Consider the following 20,112-nt stretch of genomic DNA (forward strand, 5'->3'; position numbering starts at 1 on the left):
CCCCACTATGTAGATACAGTGGTGCCTTCTTTATATACAGTGGACTGATCCCATTATATTTGTACTATTGGGTTGGGGTGAGGGGCTGGTCTATGCCAAAAATATCCGGGACGTTTTGTGCTCCCGGTCCAGCCCTGGTTCTGTTTACAAAATAGCCCAGGGTGCAGGGCTGTACTGGGAACAAGAGGTGGCCTAGGCATGTTTTGGCATAGACCAGCTATAGTATTTCATATTTACTGTGTAGGCTAGATTGGCTCTGTCCGCTGTGTATGCTACCGGTACATGTAAAGAAGGAGGACCAATGCCCTGGGGTCGAAAGCGTCTTTGCTAACGACGGTAGCAACGTCCTTCGTAAGAGCAACTCAAGTCTCTCTCGACAGCGACGATCACCACTATATCCAAGGGAATGGTAAGACGGTCTTAAGACGGTTAGCAACGACAATAATCGAGAAACAGACCCCTGCGCCATCTAAATTGTGGGTTGGTATATTAGGAGGAAAACAAACAAAGAAACGAAAAAAAAACCCAGCAGTCCCTTAGGACTGTTGGCCAGGGCTGGATTAACGCACAGGCTAGATATGGCTGCAGCCAAAGGGCCCCCACCCGTCATGGGGCCCCTTGCCAAAAGTGAAAAATTGCAGAATTGTGACACGATGCAATGTTGAAGATTTCATCTGCCATGTTGAATACAGTTGGTAGACATGTTATCCTTAATTACTAGCTCATAATTATGACACATGTCTATGTAAATTTGTTGCAAAAATGTACCTTCCAGGGGGCCCACAGCAACCTGTAGCCTAGGGCCCCAGGGCATCTTAATCTGGCCATGCTGTTGACCCACGGGGAATATGTCCTGTACACCAGTGGTTCTTAACCTTTTTTTCTTAACGCACCCCCTTACCTGTGCCCAAGACAAGTTGCGCACCCCCAACTCAAGCGTCTACACGTACATACACACTAGAAATGATCTTAGTGATTATTACAATGATTCTTGCTTGAGGCATTAATCAATACCTTATGCCTTTACATGGGGACCGAAACATGTTTTAATTTGGTTTAGATTTGGCCTAATTATAATGTTCGCTTGCAGAATTTTGGTCACAACCGCAACACAAACAAAATTCCGCGCACCCCCTGAAATCTCTTGTGCACCCCCAGGGGGTGCCCGCATCCCAGGTTAAGAACCACTGCTGTACACCACAATATCAGTCCAGACCTGCCAGGGTGAGCACTACTGGCTGATTGAAGTGTTACCTAACTAAGCTCAACATGACTCACTGACTTAAGCTATTTGTACCTCAACTGTCATCAACAACTTTATTAGAGCACATTCATGGATGACAGGCAAATAAGCCTGGAGCTGTGTGATGCTTTAAAAAAAAAATTACAACTTCAGATTATTCCAACTAAAAGTTTATCAGAACTGAACCAGTCAGGGTTCTTTGTGAGAAGTTTTTCATCAGGTGGAGCATTGTTTTACTGTAAGTGAAACCGCTGAAAATAGACTAATCATAAGGGTAACACTTTATTTTAGGGATACATCTATTAGCACTAATACACACAATGTTCCTGTATAAGTAACTTGTAAGGCATGTACAAAGCAAAATCAAACATTTGTTAGGCATGTATTCGCAAATGTCTTGTTCATGCCCAATAAGGGATTTATTACCAATTCAACCTTAGTAAGGACCTTAGTACATGCTTAGTACATGCCTTACAAGGTACTTATGCAGGCATTAACATTGTATGTATTAGTGCCAATAGATGTATTCCTAAAATAAAGTGTTACCATCATAAGCTAAACTGACAACGGTTGCCAGAGGGGGGGTGAAAGCTGTCTATAGTAATAAATAGATATAGGACAGCATGCTCTTACCACAAAGAGTGTCCATAGACCTACATTACAGCATTTCAGGTGGGAAAAGGTTTAATTAGACCCATGAAGACCCAAGCTCATGGAATATTACACAGAACTACACAACGCCAGGCTACATAACGGAATCTCCTCCATTAGAATTCCAAAATGATCAATAATTACTGTTCTGGTATCTACTGATGCATCCCAACCTGTGTGTGTCTGTTGGGGTTAATATGGGAAAATTAGGAGGTGATTTTCGTTCTCTTAATCCTTCTTTAAATCCTTTTTAAATTAAATTCATTTAAACCCCCTCACCCCCTGTCCTTCTCACCATCAATCTCTTAATATGCTTACCCTCTATCTGTTTTTTTTTTTGTCCGATAATGTCTTTGCCTTAATAAAGTCTGTTTGAGCTGTAAGTAAACAAATGTAGGAGTCATCTGCGCAGGTTGCATCTCTGTGATATCAAGAACAGGACACACACACACGCACGCACGCACGCACGCACGCGCACGCGCACACGCACACGCACACGCACACGCACACACACACACACACACACACTACACACACACAACACTCTCTCTCTCTCTCATCTCACTTTCAGAAGGCTCATTTGTATAGCTAAATTGGTCCCTCAAAAAAACCTCCTAACACATGCAATGTACTCCCCCATCCCTCCATCCCTTCCCCCTTCTCCCAAAGCTCCTCATAGGTAAAGCAGAGGAAACAACACACAGTAGCCTACGGTAATGTATTCCCCCTTTTACAGAGAGAGAGAGAGAGACAGAGAGAGAGAGAGAGAGAGAGAGAGAGAGAGAGAGAGAGAGAGAGAGAGAGAGAGAGAGAGAGAGAGAGACTTTCTCACATTGGATGTTGTAGAGGTTTCGTGTGAGAGGGAGTGTTTAAGAGAGATAGAGAGACTAATAGAAGCAGAGTGGAGAGAGAGAGAGAGAAAGAGTGTGTGTGTGTGTGTGTGTGTGAGAGAGAGAGATGGGTGTCGCTACTGAGAGTGTGTCTTATTAAGGCTCGTCAGACGTCAGATTTGTCTACCACACACAGCAGGCTGGCTGTCTGATACTACAGTAGTGCCCTATAACAAGCAGCACGCGATCGCGGGGAAGTTAAGTTTGTTAGTTTACACATGCCGCACTCCGAGTCAGGGCTGGGTGGGGGAGAAACAGGGCCCGGGCACTGTTGACTTAAATGGGCCCATCATAACATAATTAACAGTGCGGAACTGACTCACTGGTGGGCCCCTATTTTCAGAAATGTATTTTTATTTTTTACATTTTTGAAAATAGGGGCCCCATGAGGGTGTGGGGCCCACTGAGAAATGTCTGCTATGCCAGATGGCCAGTCCAGCCCTGCTCTGAGTCTCCCACTCTCTCTCAGCACCATGCGCCATGCGCCATGCAATCAGTATGCTAATTTGAGACTGTATGAGAACAAAATCATACATGAGAAAACATGAGAGACACACAGAGAGACTGTTCATAACAAGATGAGAAAGATAGCGAACACAAAACACACGTACATCCCACAAACTAAAAAAAAGTAATCTGTGATACTGTCAGGTGGCAGTGCTTGATTTGCAAACCCACTTCCAGTTGTATGGCGTGATTTCAACTCTATTGTTAGTGTTTCACAGCTGGCGTCATACTGTACTTATTCACATACTTCCTTATTACAGTTCTATTTATTATGTGTTTGTTTACACTTACAAAGTTACAACTATAAAGGATGTAGGGGACAATTACTGTTCCAGTTGGACCCATCTGGTAATCTGTGAGGATGTTGGTTTGATAATGTTATATCAACACACATTGTTACTTCACAGCTAGTGTCACACAGTATTAGTTGTGTCACAGTCCTATTTATATACTTTATTCATTTACACATTCTTGTACTGGTAAAATATAGGTTGAACATAGAAATGTACAAAGTATGTAGGAGTAAAGTAACGGTGGGTAATATTACTGCACTGCAAAAAATGAAATCTGAGCAAGCTTATTTTTCTATTGTCAAGTAAAAAAAAATCTAGCCAATCTTAACGTAAGTAAAGATCACCTGATGACTAGTAGGTTTTGAACTACACATTTTAGATTATTAAGATTTGCCAGTGGGGCAAGTAATGTTTTCTAGGTGAGATTTCTTCACTTGTTACAAGAAGTATTTGTACTTGAAGAAGAAATCTACAAGAAATCTGATTGAGAAAAAAGTACTTGCCCCACTGGCAAATGTCTTGAAACAAGTCATTTTTTTCTGTGTGTACGACTGGACATTCTCCATTCCACTGTTTATGTTTCCAGGTTTCCTGCATTTCCTGCATACATAATGACAACAACACATTGAGTTGGCTCCATTCTCAAGAGGGACAAAGGACAAGAGAAATGTCCGCTGCTGGGATATTTATCCACATTCCTTAACTCCTTGCCTCATGGACACAATGTCCAAGCATCTGTGTGTGTGTGTGTGTGTGTGTGTGTGTGTGTGTGTGTGTGTGTGTGTGTGTGTGTGTGTGTGTGTGTGCGCGTGTGTGTGTGTGTGTGTGTGTGTGTGTGTGTGTGTGTGTGTGTGTGTGCACGTGCGTGTGTGTACATGAGCGTGTGTGTGTGGTGTGTGTGTGCGTGCATATGTGTGTGTGTGTCAGGCACCTGACCCTTGTGTGTGTGTGTGTGCTACAGGGGGCCTGGCGATGGCTGACAGTGGTCGGTGTCTGTCTCCTGCATAACTCAACTCTCCTCATCTCAGCTCTTTGCAGGTCCCTCTCATTTGCGGGAGATTTAGCAGGAAATGACCAAGCCATGTGGTCTGCAGACAAAAGAAATGTCAGCGGCTAATTGGGCCCTGATCCGATAGACCCGCGGAGACGGATGGCCCGATACCGGACACTGGATTCAATTAAAATTCCCTCATTGCCAGTACAAGGGCTTCTGGACAGGGTGGGATGGGGGGATGGGGATGGGGATGGATGCAAAGGACTGCACTGGTATTTTTCTGAACGTCATTTTGAAGAGAGAGATATGGGAGAGTGCTGCCTTGGGGCTCAAACAACAAGTTGCTATAGCGCAGGTGCTCTTGAAGGGAAAGGGGCAGCTGAAGTAGCAAATGAAAGGATACAGAGGAGGGTCCTTTCCAAAAAAATTGACACACACACACACACCAATGTGTTTTGACTCACGCAAGACTGTTTTTCAAGCTGTGAAAAATCAACTTTTTACATCTTGTAAAAGACTCCTGCACGAGTCAAAATGTGTAAAAAAATAGAAAGGACCTCCTTTTAATGTATCATTTTTGTTAGTATGGATAAGTCACTGGCTTCACCTCTGATGGACTGTACTGATGCACTTACACATATACTAAGGGTACACAAAAGCAGTAGTGTAGTCTACGTAGAACGCAGGTATACGGAGTATACCCACTTCTAAATTTCAGGGATTTCAGTATACCCACTTAAAATTGATTGATCCATTGTTTTGAATAGCACAAATATATACAGTATACCCACTTCAAAAAATGCTCAAATATACAGTATACCCACCATAAAAAAGTAGACTACATCACTGCACAAAAGGGTCATTTCCACTATCCGTTTTCTAACCGGTACAGCTCGACACAGCACGACTTGGCCGCAACTTGGGAACGACACAGCTGGACTCAGCACGTAAACCAGACGGTCGGCTGAAGCGAGCTGAGCAGGTCTTTCGCTGCCTCCTACCCAGAATCCTGGTGAGCTCATCCTAACCGGTCAATCAATAAACAATCATGGCGGCCACCAGATCAACTCTCTCGGACTGCTCTTTAATTAAACACTGCATTACTTTGATATTAAAATTGAAGGCAGAAATCAAAATTGTAGTATCCAAATATGTCCCTGAAACTATTTCTAACCTACTTCGACAGGAGAGATACAGTATCTTTTGGCCTTACCTCAAGTCAACTAGCATGTGTAAAGTAATATGTGACAACGGCAAAAACGTAACTCCAACCATACTCTGGGTAACATGGTTTGTAATGGAAACACAAACCGGGCTGGTTTGACAGTATCACTCAGCTCGACACGGTACGCAGGACATGACACGGCATGGCACAGCCGGATTGTATTTGGAAAAACGTCTAAATCGTACGTGTTTGGCCAGATTTGAGTTTGAAAAATGCATTTGTTAAAAATGGTTAGGGAACAAATAGTCTTTTATCAGCCAATTTACATAATCCAATATGCACTACATGTAGAACCTGTTGATCGATCTTGTGGATATCAGCCTCATAAATTTACTACCATTTTAATCTACATGGAAATGGACAATAAAGCAAATATCACAGCTGGAAAAAATAAGGCTATGATTTTATTTTCATTAAATGTTGGGGGTAAAGTATTGGTATCGGTAGTCAGTATCAGCAAGTATAGAAATGAATGTACTCATACTCATACTTTTCAAAAAAGGCGGTATGGTGCATCCCTAGGCTATATTTGCTTGATATGAGTGAAAAAATCTGAAAGTAAAAACAACTTGTCTCACAGGCAAATGTCTTAAAACAAGTCTAAATAGTCTAGGTTCCAATTCCAGTTCAAAAATACTAGTGATTAGGTGTTTTTATTAAGATGACCTGATGATGTTTACTTGTCATTTTACATTTCATTATGTGCAGTGCAATAGTGAATACCTTACTTAAATTAAAATTGACTAGATGATGTTTACTTGTCATTTTACTTGTCATTTTACTTGTCATTTTACTTTTCATATTTTGCAGTGCAATAGTGAAGACGCTACTTATATTAAGATTGACTAGATGATGTTTACTTGTCATTTTACTTTTCATATTTTGCGGTGCACTAGTAAAGACGTTCTGTGAATATCATTCCCTTACTTACTTGCCATTTAAACAAATAAGCTGCATGGTGGTGACCAGTGCCTTGACCTCTGCATCATTAACATTCTATTTACACACTCTCTCATCTTCTACCTCCACCTCCACCCCTCTCTTCCCTCTCTCTTCCCACTCTCTCTCATTCTGTCTGGGTCTCTCTCTCTCTCTGTCTCTGTCTCTGTCTCTGTCTCTCTCTCTCTCATCTTCTACTCCCCCTCCCACCCCTCTCTCTCCCCTCTCTCTCCCCACTCTCTCTGTCTGCGTCTCTCCTTGTCACCTTCACCACCCCAAAAAGAGAATGAGTCATTTAGCCATTAGTCTGGGAAAGCAAAATGTGTCACAGCGCAGTCACCGTCCGGACGCCTGAACAAACAGATACGGAACAAAAAATACCAACAGGAAGGAAGACAACAGGCAGCAGCAGCAGCAGCAGCACTCAGCATCTGGCATAACAGGGCATTTCCCGGTGGGCCCCGCACCCTAGCGGGCCCCTATTTTCGGAAATGTATAGAACAAGGGTATATATATAAATACAAGGGAGCGGGGCCCACCGGTGAGTCAGTTCGGCGCCGCTAATTATGAGGGGCCCCTTTAAAGTGATACTCTCCCATTTTTGGAAATAAGCTCATATTACACCTCCCGTTTAGTTAAATAATTGAGTTTTACCTTTCTCTTGTACTTCCTGCTGTTCTCCGAGTACAGCAGTGCAGATTATACCTCCAAGCTAGCAGTTCACATTGAGTCCTATGAGACCGTTAGCCGGCAGCTGGTCTCATAGGACTCAATGTGAACTGCTAGCCTGGAGGTAAAATTTGCACTGCCATACTCAGAGAACCGTTGGAAGTACAACAGAAAGGTATAACTCAATTATTTAACTCAAGGGGAGGTGTAATATGAGCCTATTTCCAAAAATGTGACAGTATCACTTTAAGCCAAAAGTGCCCGCCCGGTCCTTATAACTCCCCCAGACCAGCCCTGGCAGCAGGGTACTCTATTCCCCAGCCCATCACCCTGATCAAATATAGGCAGAGGAACTAAGCATTCCCTAGAGAGCTTGGAGTAGGGCGGTGTGTGTGTGTGTGTGTGTGTGTTTGTCTCTGCGTCTGAGAGAGTGGGAATGTGATTGTGTGTGTGTGTGTGTGTGTGTGTGTGTGTGTGTGTGTGTGTGTGTGTGTGTGTGTGTGTGTGTGTGTGTGTGTGTGTGTGTGTGTGTGTGTGTGTGTGTGTGCGTGCGTGCGTGCGTGCGTGCGTGCGTGCAAGGGGGGTCTTTGATATGTGAGTAGACATTACCCCCTACACTGTTTGTGTGTGTGTGTGTGTGTGTGTGTGTGTGTGTGTGTGTGTGTGTGTGTGTGTGTGTGTGTGTGTGTGTGTGTGTGTGTGTGTGTTTGTGTGTGTGTTGGGGGGGTCTTTGATAAGTGAGTATAGACAATACCCCCTCTATACTCCGTGTGTGTGTGTATGTGTGTGCGCGTGCACGTGTGCGTGTATGTGTCATGGGTGTTCTTTTTGATATGTGCGTAATAGACATTACCCTCTTCTACATACACGAATCCTGTCCAATTATTCTGGCTGTGGACTGTGTAGCACTGTGATGGAGGCCAAGCCAATTAGCCAGACTCAGAGCTACGTCTCTCCCCTGGAGAGGGGTGCGGCTCACTCGCTCTCCGCCCTCTCTCTCTCTTTCACACACAAAGTGACCCGGCCCCTACACACATTCTGGACCCTGTGCTGACGAGAAATATTTACTCCCTGACACCTCATAGCAATTAAGCTTCAGGAATCCTAAGTCATGTCCCAATCAGAATTGGAATGCGTGCGGAGAGTGTGTGGAAATATTCTGCTAATGCATTTGCATTGCTGACGACAGATCCTTGTCTTCCCCCCACCACAGAGTGGTTCCATTATCATGCCTCCCTGAACTCCGCAGTGGAGTAGTGCTATTATGTTATATGGTTATGTTATTTATTTATTTAATGATTCGACTGAATGGTGTAAACTTAAGTTGAAATGTCTCATAGATGTCGGCCCATTATCAACACATAAAATCATAACGTGACAAAATAAGAACGTAGCTTTGAAAAATAATGACAACTTAAACATGACAAAAATTCCAAAATGAAAACATTTTTATTGTCATACATTGTTGTTTTTTGAGAGAATGAGTGCAAATAAGGAGCTTGTGTTAAAGTCTACCAGTCACGAAGCCGTGGACAATAAGGCATCAGAAATTACAAGCGTGGTTAAAAACTACACTGTACAATACAAAGACTGATCCAGAAAGAAACACCAAGGAATTAAAGAAAACAAACAAACAAACAAAACAAAACTGCAAAAACACAGCACATGACAATATAAAATGGCTCAAAACCTTCAAAAGAAGAAGAAAGAAGAAAATGATGTCATAACCACAGCGCAACATTTTTTTACATTCAGAAAATGAAACAAGACTTTTTTTGTACACCAGAACAGCATGATGTCAAATGAATGATGGGAAACTTGATATAAAGAATCTGAGCATGCCATGGCATCCTTTTCAAGTAGACCTACACTCTAAGAAATACTGGAACCAGAACTGGCTTAGATTCTTTTTAGTGCTTCAAACATCCATTCAGGCAACAGTTCTTCAAAGAACCGTTTCATGTGGATGTGACATACTAGCACAGTCCATTATGTTGCGTGGCCCTTTAAGGTAGAGTATGTAATTTTAGACGTAAGGAAGTAAAATAGGCTATTTACTAGTCTAACCAAAGTACAATAGATTTTGCAAGCAATGATGTCTATATAGATGGTAATTCAAAATGGTGGACATGGAGAACATCCATTTATTCGTGTATGAGCAGTGTACATTTCATGATGACTACTTTTAAACTAATGGCGGTTGAAAATATTCAAAAAAATATATAACACTTGTGAATTGGCAACATAAATACTGGAAAAAACATTACTAAATAATTACATACTGTATCTTTCAGAACCATTGCTTGTGTGAATTACCTTTCCTGAAATGTAATAGTTCGACAGTGGTCTTTTCAGAGATTTACAGAACAATGTCCCTTTATTTTTCAGAGTGTATTGCAGCCTCATCCTATGCTGAGTCCTCTATCTAAAGTTAAAATGATGCCCCTCATCACTAAAAAGTACCATGGATGTATAAATATAACGGTTAAAGTCATTCTATGAAGCAGAAACGCTTTATTTATTTATATGTTTGTGTGTTTAGTTATTTAACATGGCCTGCAGAGCAAAAACAATGACGGTGCTTTTTAAAAAAAATGGCTCAGCTAACGCAGAAACTGTGACTGATCATCATCTATACTCCCATCTGTGCAACTACATCGAACAAAAAAGTATACAATATCTTTTCACTTATGTCATATACTATATATATATTTATTTATATCGAGAGACAGAATCAGAAGGAATTGCTTCTCAGCGTGAAAAAAGGAACGGCTGAGTGTATATCCCTTCGTAAAGCATTTCATGCATTTTGAAGTTAAGTACTAAATTGTACAAATATAGATGATCGTCAACGTACAATGTCTTGATTCTCCAGTGATCTCAAAATAGACTTGTTTACTCCAAAAAACAGCAGCAAAATATTTGTATGCATTTAGTGACAAGACTAAAGTACTATATGTAAAGTCCCAACTCCGTCTCACAGGAGCAGATTGTCTACAACTAGAGGACATTGGCATTGTATTCCAAAGAAAGCAGTTTTGCAGTACCTTTTTTTAAAGCCATTTATACTGCCTAGAAATTATACGATCGGTTCATTCAACGTGAAACTTGGTGAATTGGACATGAAAATACATACAAAAATTGGCCTTTGATATAAACAGCGTCGCCAAAAAAAGTCATCACCCAAAAAAAAGGTCACACACACCAATATGTTCGGCTGACTTTAGGTTTGATTACGCTGCACATTTGGTGTTGTATCGTTTCAATAAACTTCTGCAATGTCTGGATTTATTTCCTTCCAGTGTTGCATGATGTTTTTTTCAAGATCTTTGGTAACACAATAACGTCCTATTCACAGCTTTATAAACACTTTATAAGTAATGAACTAATTATCAACAAAATGTTTACAAATGTTTATAAATGGGCAAGAAGTACTATGCTAACACAGCAGACAGCGCAGTCGCAGCGATCCTGGAAGTTTTCTCCTCCAAAGACCAGATGGCATGAAACCACATAAAACTGACACAGTAGAAGTTGATTCCCACTCCACTGTGCAGTCATAGTTGGGTTATTACTCATTTACAAACATTTGTAAATGCTTTGTTAAATGTGAATTGTTATTAAATGTTAATAAAGTGTTTGTAAAGCTGTGAATAGGACGTTATTGTAAAGTGTTACCAGATTGTATTGATGATAGTCGTCTGAATGTCTGAATGCTGTGTAAGGCATCCTCCAGCATATCCCCAAGATTTTCACTGAGGTTGAGGTCTGTACTCTGTGGTGTCCATTCCATGTGTAAAAAGGATGTCTTATGCTCCCTGGACCATGCTTTCAAAATATGAGCCCGATGACTCTTGGCACTGTTATCCCGTGTATATCCCGTTCCAAACATTGATGGAATTATTTGTTTATTTTCTATGTTCAGGTAGTCAGCTTTGCCCATTATTTGAAACATCTGAAACGGACTTAACATCTTTTACACGGCGTGTGTCTTTTGACGTGGTTGTTTAACACATTGTGTCTCATGCCATTTAATATTATTATTTACCCCCCCATGCGTTGAGTGCCAACCCGTAAAAATAAGTTGTTGCATTTTTTTCTTCTAAATTTTGCATCAAGACACTCATGCTTGCCAGGTCATGCCCTCCTAGTGACGCAGCACCTTCTGCGTTGCTTCTAGTCAGGCCAATACCAATGTAAATATCATTTCTGATCTCCCTAAAAATCAGGAACTTCACCCATTTTGTCGGACACCAGTCAATCAGTAGGAAACCTAGGGTTAGGGGTCAACCATGCTGTTTGTGAAACCTTATTTGTTATGCTCTTGGTAAGACCAAGTCTCGAAGAGATTTGAAAGTTGATGATAATCAGGCTACATTAATCCACCCTCTGTGTGGTTTGGTAACTCTGTAGGAGTTGTATTTGTGTTATTAACACCAGCCAACTAGCCAAATGCTGGTGAAATTTCAGTTTGCTGGTAGAAAAGACCAACTTACTTTAACCCATTAGTGAGTGTGTATTTGGCTACTGAGTTTAACATTTTGCCATTTTGGCTTGTGATGAAAACAAGTAAATTTAGAGCCCTGAAGCGAAGTATCAAATCATGCACTTCCTGATCACATCAAGTCAAGTCTCGTAGGATAGGTAATAGAAACAAGTCGTCTCCTCAATGTTTGGTAGTCATGGGATATACGGAAGGACTTGCCATCCATTTTCAAAAGTGTGGAAGTAAATATGGAAAAGATTGGAGAGAAAAATGTCACAACAGATGTGAAAGTGAAAGAAAGCCCAACTGGGAAACTCCCTTTGTCATTGTGTCACAGCACTCCACAGCACACAAGTGAACACTGCACTCAACAAAATTGCATTGATGCCTCACCCGTGCAAGGGGGCAGCCCTCAATGGCGCCCCAAGGGAGCAGTACCATGCGGGACGGTACCATGCTCAGGGTACCTCAGTCATGGAGGAGGATGAGGGGAAGCACTGGTTAATTACTCCCCCCACCAACCTGGCGGGTTGGGAGTCGAACCGGCAACCTTTGGGCTACAAGTCTGACGCCCTAACCGCATACTCATGGCTGCCCATAGGGTAGGTGAGTCCCCCTCGTCCCCTTTTGAGCCACTCCCTCGTCAGGACAGACAAGAAGCAAGTCAGCTACCCCATCAGAATATATGGCTGTGGCAATTAGTACTGATCCAGATTATTTTTTTTCTTCATTCAAATAGCAACTGGAGGACAACTTCTTGGGGCGTGAAAACATATTCTGATCCCCAATTTGAACTCAGAGAGTCAAACAGTCAATGTGTTAATTCACGAGAAGAGGCATTGCACCAGTGTGGTTCACAGAGCATAAAACATCCTTTTTTGTGGGCAGCCGCGGCCTAATGGTTAAGGAGATGGGGTTTAGATCAGAAGGATTTAGGTTCGGATCCCACCTTGCTGCACACCATGGCTGAGGTGCCCTTGAGCAAGGCACCAAACCCCACACTGCTCAAGGGGCTGTAACCAGCAGTAAATAACTGTAAGTCTTTATGGATAAAAGTGTCAACTAAGTGTAATGTAATGTAACATTTTTACACATGGATTGACCACCACAGAGTCCAGACCTCAAACCCATTCAGAATCTTTGGGATGTGCTGAGGAAGGCTTTGCACAGCGTTCAAACTCTGCCATCATCAATCAATACAAGATCTTCGTGAAAACTTAATGGTGGACTGTGTAGAATGTGGCCAGAATGGGTACTGCAACTATACTGCTCATTGAAACCGGGCTGCCTATTGCCAAATTTGATCTTTTCATGACTATTTACTGAATAATAAACACATATTTACAATTATGACCAAAGTACAGTAGATTCTGCAGCTAAAAATGTCTATTTCTGTAAATTCAAAATGGCAGACCATGGAGAATATTCCCCTTTTCATGTATGAAAAGTGCAATTTTCCTAGTCATATTGAATACTTAAATTTTAACGATGGTGGTAAATATTTGTTAAAAAGGTCACATTTATGAATGGGCAGTATGAATTCTGGAAATTAACAACTAAAAATGTTACATGGTGCACCTTTAACCCAAATGGAAATAAATCCAGACATTGCAGGAGTTTACTGGACTGATTGTAACACCAAACGTGTGCTGTAATCAAAGCCAAAGGCCGCCGGTCCAACAATATATTAGTGACCTTTTTCTCGGACAGGCTGCATACAATGATATGTATTGGATACTCTGACACTTCAAGCATGCAACAGTCTTTGTTAACTAGATGTATGGGTTCACAATGTACAAATGTGCTGATGATGGTGCGCGGTCATTGGGCCTTTCTCAAAACCTAGTGCAGTGCACTTCCAAGTGTATCAGCCTAACTAGTCACGCAAAGTGATGGATACTCTTTGGTGAACTCTACGGAATATCAAATCACTGGGTGTGACTAATAAAGGGTATCCAATCACTGGGTGTGACTAATTAGGCTGATACACATGGAAGTGCACTGCACTAGGTTTCGAGAAAGGCCCATTGTTTATATGTTGCATCAGGTGCACTCGAGGCATGTAATGCCTGGCACTTCTGATCCAATGGCATTACAGTATGAAACTCACAACCAATCAGCAGTCATGTCAATTGTGGTGGCCTTCTGTATGTTATAAATCCTAAAAGGTGTGTGTGTGTGTGTGTGTGTGTGTGTGTGTGTGTGTGTGTGTGTGTGTGTGTGTGTGTGTGTGTGTGTGTGTGTGTGTGTGTGTGTGTGTGTGTGTGTGTGTGTGTGTGTGTGTCTCTAGGCTCAGTAACAGCATTGTTAAGTTGATTCAAGGTTGAGATAAATCACAGTAATATTGTTACATTTCAAGTGTCATTAGTCACATTTGGAACAAGTGTTTGGGCTGGGGTGTTTAACAGGGCTCTCTTTGTGTGTGTGTGTGTGTGTGTGTGTGTGTGTGTGTGTGTGTGTGTGTGTGTGTGTGTGTGTGTGTGTGTGTGTGTGTGTGTGTGTGTGTGTGTGTGTGTGTGTGTGTGTGTGTGTGTGTTCACCTGAGGATGCAGTTTTAACAGAACTGCAACTTCTCAAAAAAGCTCTCTGTCTTGTCTTTGAATGAAGACAATGACACCTGACGGCATGACTAGGTACAGTAATGGTAACATTTTACTTGACGCCGGTGTCATAGGCATGTCATTACAGTGTCATAACAGTGTCATGGCACAGCTATGTACGCGTCATAAACATTATTTCCATGTCATAAACATTTTATGACTGTCGGCCTTAAGTGACATTCGGTTATGGCAAAGCCAACCTTGTCTTTGCCATAACCGACTGTCACTTAAGGCCAACAGTCATAAAATGTTTTTGACACGGACATAACGTTTGACTTGACTATGACGGTGTCATGACACTATTATGACACTGTAATGACATGTATATGACACCAGCGTCAAGTAAAGTGTTACAGTAACAGTGACCTTGTCTTGTGTTTGCGTTCCCTGAAAAAACGGGGGAGTGTTTCTTTTTTTTATTCTTCTTTTCTTTATCAGTGTAATTCACATTCAACTATAGTACATGATACGCAGTATCGCCTCCCTTAGAGTAAAGCTTAGTGATGGAAATGCAGGCGTGGGCATTCACACACAAATGCAGACAAGACGAATGGCAGGAGAAGAAAAAAACACGATTGGAAAGTAAATTACATTTCTGAGAGTGGACAAAAATATTTAGTTTTACATTCAGTCTCATTACAATACAAATAAAAATGAACACGTATAACCTCTCCATCTCTCATGCTCTCTAAGCAAACACGCACACACACGTACACACACACACACACACACACACACACACACACACACACACACACACACACACACACACACACACACACACACACACACACACACACACACACACACACACACACACACACACACACACACACACACACACACACACACACAGATGGAACAATGACTTGCATTTGCTCATTAAAATGCATTCATATGTACAAAATGACATGATTTATGGAACAAGAAAAATAATTTACATTCATAAAACAAGAAAACAATAAAAAAACAACTGAAACACATTTTTTTTTTTTTTTAAAAACCAACAAGTGGGTGATTATAAAATAATGCTGCCCATTTACATGGCTAAAAACATTAAAGCAAATAAACAAAAAACACAAAAAAAGAAACATGAACCTCGACGTTTAAAACAAGAAGAAAGAAGAATTGTCCTAATCATCGCTTTGGGGAGGTGTGGACACACATTTATAACCTCCAACCACCAAACAAGAGGCTGACTGTGGAAGGGACTACGCTCTAGGGACCTAGGACCTAGGATGTAGGACCTGGGACCTAGATAGTAGGGCCTAGGAAATAGGATCAACCATAGGGCCCAACCGCACTCCGGTCCCCAGTGCTGGACTGGGGGAAAAATAGGGCCAGGGCACAATTTTTTTTTAAAACATTTCTGAAAATAGGGGCCCACAAGGGTGCAGGGCCCACCGGGAAATACCCGCTATGCCAGATGGCCATTCCAGCACTCCAGCCATTCCAGTCCCTTTCAGAGCCAGCAGCAACCTGTGCCGTGGGAGGGGGGGGATTCAGGTCCTTAACACATGCATGTTCAGTACTGTACGACGGGCCCCCTTGGGGGGGGGGCACCACTCTCTGTACTGGGAGCATCCAGATTAGGCGGGTGGCACCTGACATCTGTCACTGTACGGCCTCTGCAGCAAAAGACACTGCACATCTGCTGGTTCCCTCTCTATCTATCTATCTATCTATCTATCTATCGGCATCTTTATCTCTCTTTTGCATTCATTCTCTCTCTTCTGCTCTCTCCTCTCTTCCTGCTGTGTCACTCTATATCACTCGTTCTCTGTCTATCTACTTCTTTGACTTAATTTGTTTAGATTCATTTAGATATTTTTTCTTTTCTTTGTTTAGGTTGTTTAAGTTTGTTATTTGTTTGTTTTTGTTTTGTTCCATGCCGGGTAGGCGAGGCGGGCAGGCGAGCGGGCGGTGCGGTGCGGTTCGGTTCGGTTTCGGTTTCGGTTCTCATTTGACATACTCAGCTGATTTCCAGAAGTGTCCCGGGTGCGAGAGGCGGCGGTTGCGCTTGGGCAACTTCTCCAGCAGCTCCACCAGCTTGGAGAAGCTCGGACGCTCTTCCTGCTCATGCGCCCAGCAGAACATCAGGATGTCCTGTAACACACACACACAGACACACACACACACACACACACACACAGACACACACACGCACGCACGCATGCACGAACACACACACACACACACACACACACACACAGGCATAGACATAGACACAGACACAGACACAGACACACACACACACACGCACAGACACGCACAGACACACACACACACACACACACACACACACACACACACACACACACACACACACACACACACACACACACACACACACACACACACACACACACACACAGCCCAGAAGAATATCAAGACGTGTCCTTCATGCACAAGGGATGTGTTCCCTGACACAGACGTAATGCACGTTATTCATGTTCAAATCAGGACATACTATAAGTACTGTACGTACATACAAACACATTCGCATACAAACAGGCACATATTACATGAACAGTTCACACTAGACCTAATTAATATATTTTCATATCTTGCATTCAAATATGTGTGAACACAGTCAGTCAGGTCAGAGAGCGCACATTTATGTTCTGGTTGAGCGTGCCATGTCTTGTAGTCTGAAAGTATGCTACGGATGCAATGGGACAGCGCACTGCATTTTGGATGCCCATGTGGTGGGCGGCATCTCAAATACAAACACGCGCGCACGCGTGCACACACACACACACACACACACACACACACACACACACACACACACACACACACACACACACACACACACACACACACACACACACACACACACACACACACACACACACACACACACACACACACACACTCATCATCCAGGAGCCAACAAGCCACCGCGGGCTATTATTGGAAAAAAAAAAAACAGTTTTTTTTTTTCATTACTGCTGGCTTCTGTAAAAAAATTGGAGAAACACATGTTTTTAATTAGCTTCTAGAGTGGCTAACTATATATTAAGGCAATTTAATATGGCTTTGCTTGGCTGCTCTCTCAGCTCCATCAGAGAGCCAGCAAGTGGAAGCGTGACGGGTGCTGAGTATAGGAGCAGCCCAGAGCCCCCTGCAGAGAGAGAGAGAGAGAGAGAGAGAGAGAGAGAGAGAGAGAGAGAGAGAGAGGGAGGGAGAGAGAGAGAGAGAGAGAGAGAGAGAGAGAGAGAGGGAGAGAGAGAGAGAGAGAGAGAGCAGGGCAGAAACAGAGACAAGGAGACAAGGAGACAGATAGCAAGAGAGAGAGAGAGAAAGAGAGAGAGAGAGAGAGAGAGAGAGAGAGAGAGAGAGAGACAGAGACAGAGACAGACCGAGAGAGAGACAGACAGAGAGAGAGAGAGACAGAGAGAGAGAGAGAGAGAGAGAGAGAGAGAGAGAGAAAGAGAGAGAGAGAGAGAGAGAGAGAGAGCCATGCCATATGTGCCAATGTGTGGTGTGGTGCTGCCTGTGCCTATTGTCTCGATTACGTCTTGGCTTAGCGGCGAGTGGCACAAGTAGCCTGTTCTCTTCTTCTCACCCACCGAGATCTCCTTGCCCATGCCGAGCTGCGTGAGGTTGGGCTTCAGGCCCGTGCCAACCTGCCAGATGAGGGCCTCCGCTGGCTGGCTCTTGAAAGGCCACTCGCGCGCATGGAGCTCGTACCAGATCGTGCTGTTGGAGAGAGAGAGAGGGAGGGAGAGAGAGAGAGAGAGAGAGAGAGAGAGAGAGAGAGAGAGAGAGAGAGAGAGAGAGAGAGAGAGAGAGAGAGAGAGAGAGAGAGAAAGAGAGAGAGAGAGAGAGATTAGAGAGTTTAGCTGGATAAATGGGAGTCACCCACTACTTGGGGAGAGTCAGGACAGAGGTGCGTAAGGACGTAGGTATCAATGGCTTTGAAAGTGGGCTGCCCCAAACGGCACCACCATGGAAGCAGTGCGGCGGGATGGTACCATGCTCAGAGTTTTCAAAGTGAGAAGTCCGCACACTTAGAATCCTTTTTGTTGTATTTCATTATTTCATGGCAGGATTACATTTCGACCTCCAAGGTCTTCATCAGATTCTCCTTTGAGGTCGAAACGTAATCCTGCCATGAAATAATAAAATATAAGAAAAAGGTTTCTAAGTGTGCAGACTTCTCACTTTGAAAACTACAGTCAGCCTTCGTCCTGCACCTTTTCCTGGGATGTGCATAATCCTCTCCTTCTACAGCATGCTCAGAGTACCTCAGCCATGGAGGTTGGGAGGTTGGTTGGAGAGGAGGATGGGGGAGAATGGGGGAGAGCACTGGTTAATTACAACCCCCCCCCCCCCCCCCCATCACCACCACCAACCTGGCATGAGCATATAAAATCGTGGTAAGGAAACAAAGAAAGTTGGCGTCTGCGCCTTGAACTTAGGATCGCTTGTTGCTTGGTGCGACTGCTCACCAAAAATAGTGATACTAGGACAGTCAAAAAGATGAGGCGCACACAAGGCTTGCAGGTTCAAAAAGTGGAGACATTGACAATGGACTAGATCCGAGACGTTTGTAGCTCCAGATGTTTTCCGTTGACTTCTTTTGTTAATTTGTCAGCCACAATACATTTTTTGAACCGGCAAGCCTTGTTTGCGCCTCATTTTTTTGACTGTCCATATACAAACCATACAATATGGAAGTTAGTATAAACACAGAGATACAAGCACACAAAGGCACACAGACGCAGACGCACACACGCAAACACGCACACACGCACACACACGCACACACCGCCCTACTCCAAGCTCTCTGGGGAATGCTTAGTTCCTCTGCCTATATTTGATCAGGGTGATGGGCTGGGGAATAGAGGACCCTGCTGCTGCCCTGATTGCTGTTGTCTTCCTTCCTGTTTTGTTGTCTTTTTTCTGTTTGTTCTCTCTCTCTCTCTCTCTCTCTCTCTCTCTCTCTCTGCTTTATAGTCTTTATATATCAAATGGTGATAAGGACGTTAAGACAATGGCACCATCATAACAGAAGAATTCAGTCCTGCGACAGTCATAACCATATGAGACTACTTATTACGTAATTAAGTAGTTACCGCACACTACTTACAACACAGCAAGAGAGTCAAAAGGGACAGAAGCTACAAAGCCCATCTGGACTGTTATACCATGGAAAGAACGTCCCAAGCCACAGAATATAACTTTTGAAAGCAGAATGCAAGCATTCCAACATTCTGATGGTGGCTGTCGCCGAACCGCATCATAGCTCATTACCATAATAATCACTGAACTACAAACTGCCGCTCGAATCGCCCAATTCGCTTTTGCCTCTTGTCGGCCGCCAGCTTCTCTTACGCAAATTCAATTACTTCTGCCACTGTTGTCGCTCTTGTCACGTTGGTGTGTTTTTGCAGTTAACAACTACTTGTATCACAATCGCTGGTTTATAAAGGAAATTGCTGTCATCACAACCCATTTGTCTTCTGAATAAAACACTTAGATCTGGCAATAAATAAGTACAGTACATAAAAACATCACCACTACAGTCTGCTGCAGACAGGGCAGTAATACAATATAAACCCATTGATGCCTAAAGCACCTGTAAAAAAGGCTGCTGAATGCCTAGG

The 20,112-nt window shown here is 43.0% G+C and overlaps 1 protein-coding gene across 1 annotated transcript in view; it reads right to left on the reverse strand.

The window, feature by feature from the left end:
* Positions 1–16,456: 16,456 nt before the first annotated feature.
* The window catches only part of ksr2 (kinase suppressor of ras 2), a 131,963-nt gene continuing 128,307 nt past the window's right edge, over positions 16,457–20,112 (reverse strand). Inside the window, exons 22-23 of the mRNA XM_063193940.1 lie at positions 18,073–18,202; positions 16,457–16,603 (exon numbers count right to left, since the gene is read on the reverse strand). Coding sequence (XP_063050010.1) covers positions 16,457–16,603; positions 18,073–18,202 — 277 coding nt within the window. The remainder of the gene's footprint in view (positions 16,604–18,072; positions 18,203–20,112) is intronic.

Source organism: Engraulis encrasicolus, chromosome 3 (assembly GCF_034702125.1).
Source record: "Engraulis encrasicolus isolate BLACKSEA-1 chromosome 3, IST_EnEncr_1.0, whole genome shotgun sequence".
Taxonomy (NCBI): domain Eukaryota; kingdom Metazoa; phylum Chordata; class Actinopteri; order Clupeiformes; family Engraulidae; genus Engraulis; species Engraulis encrasicolus.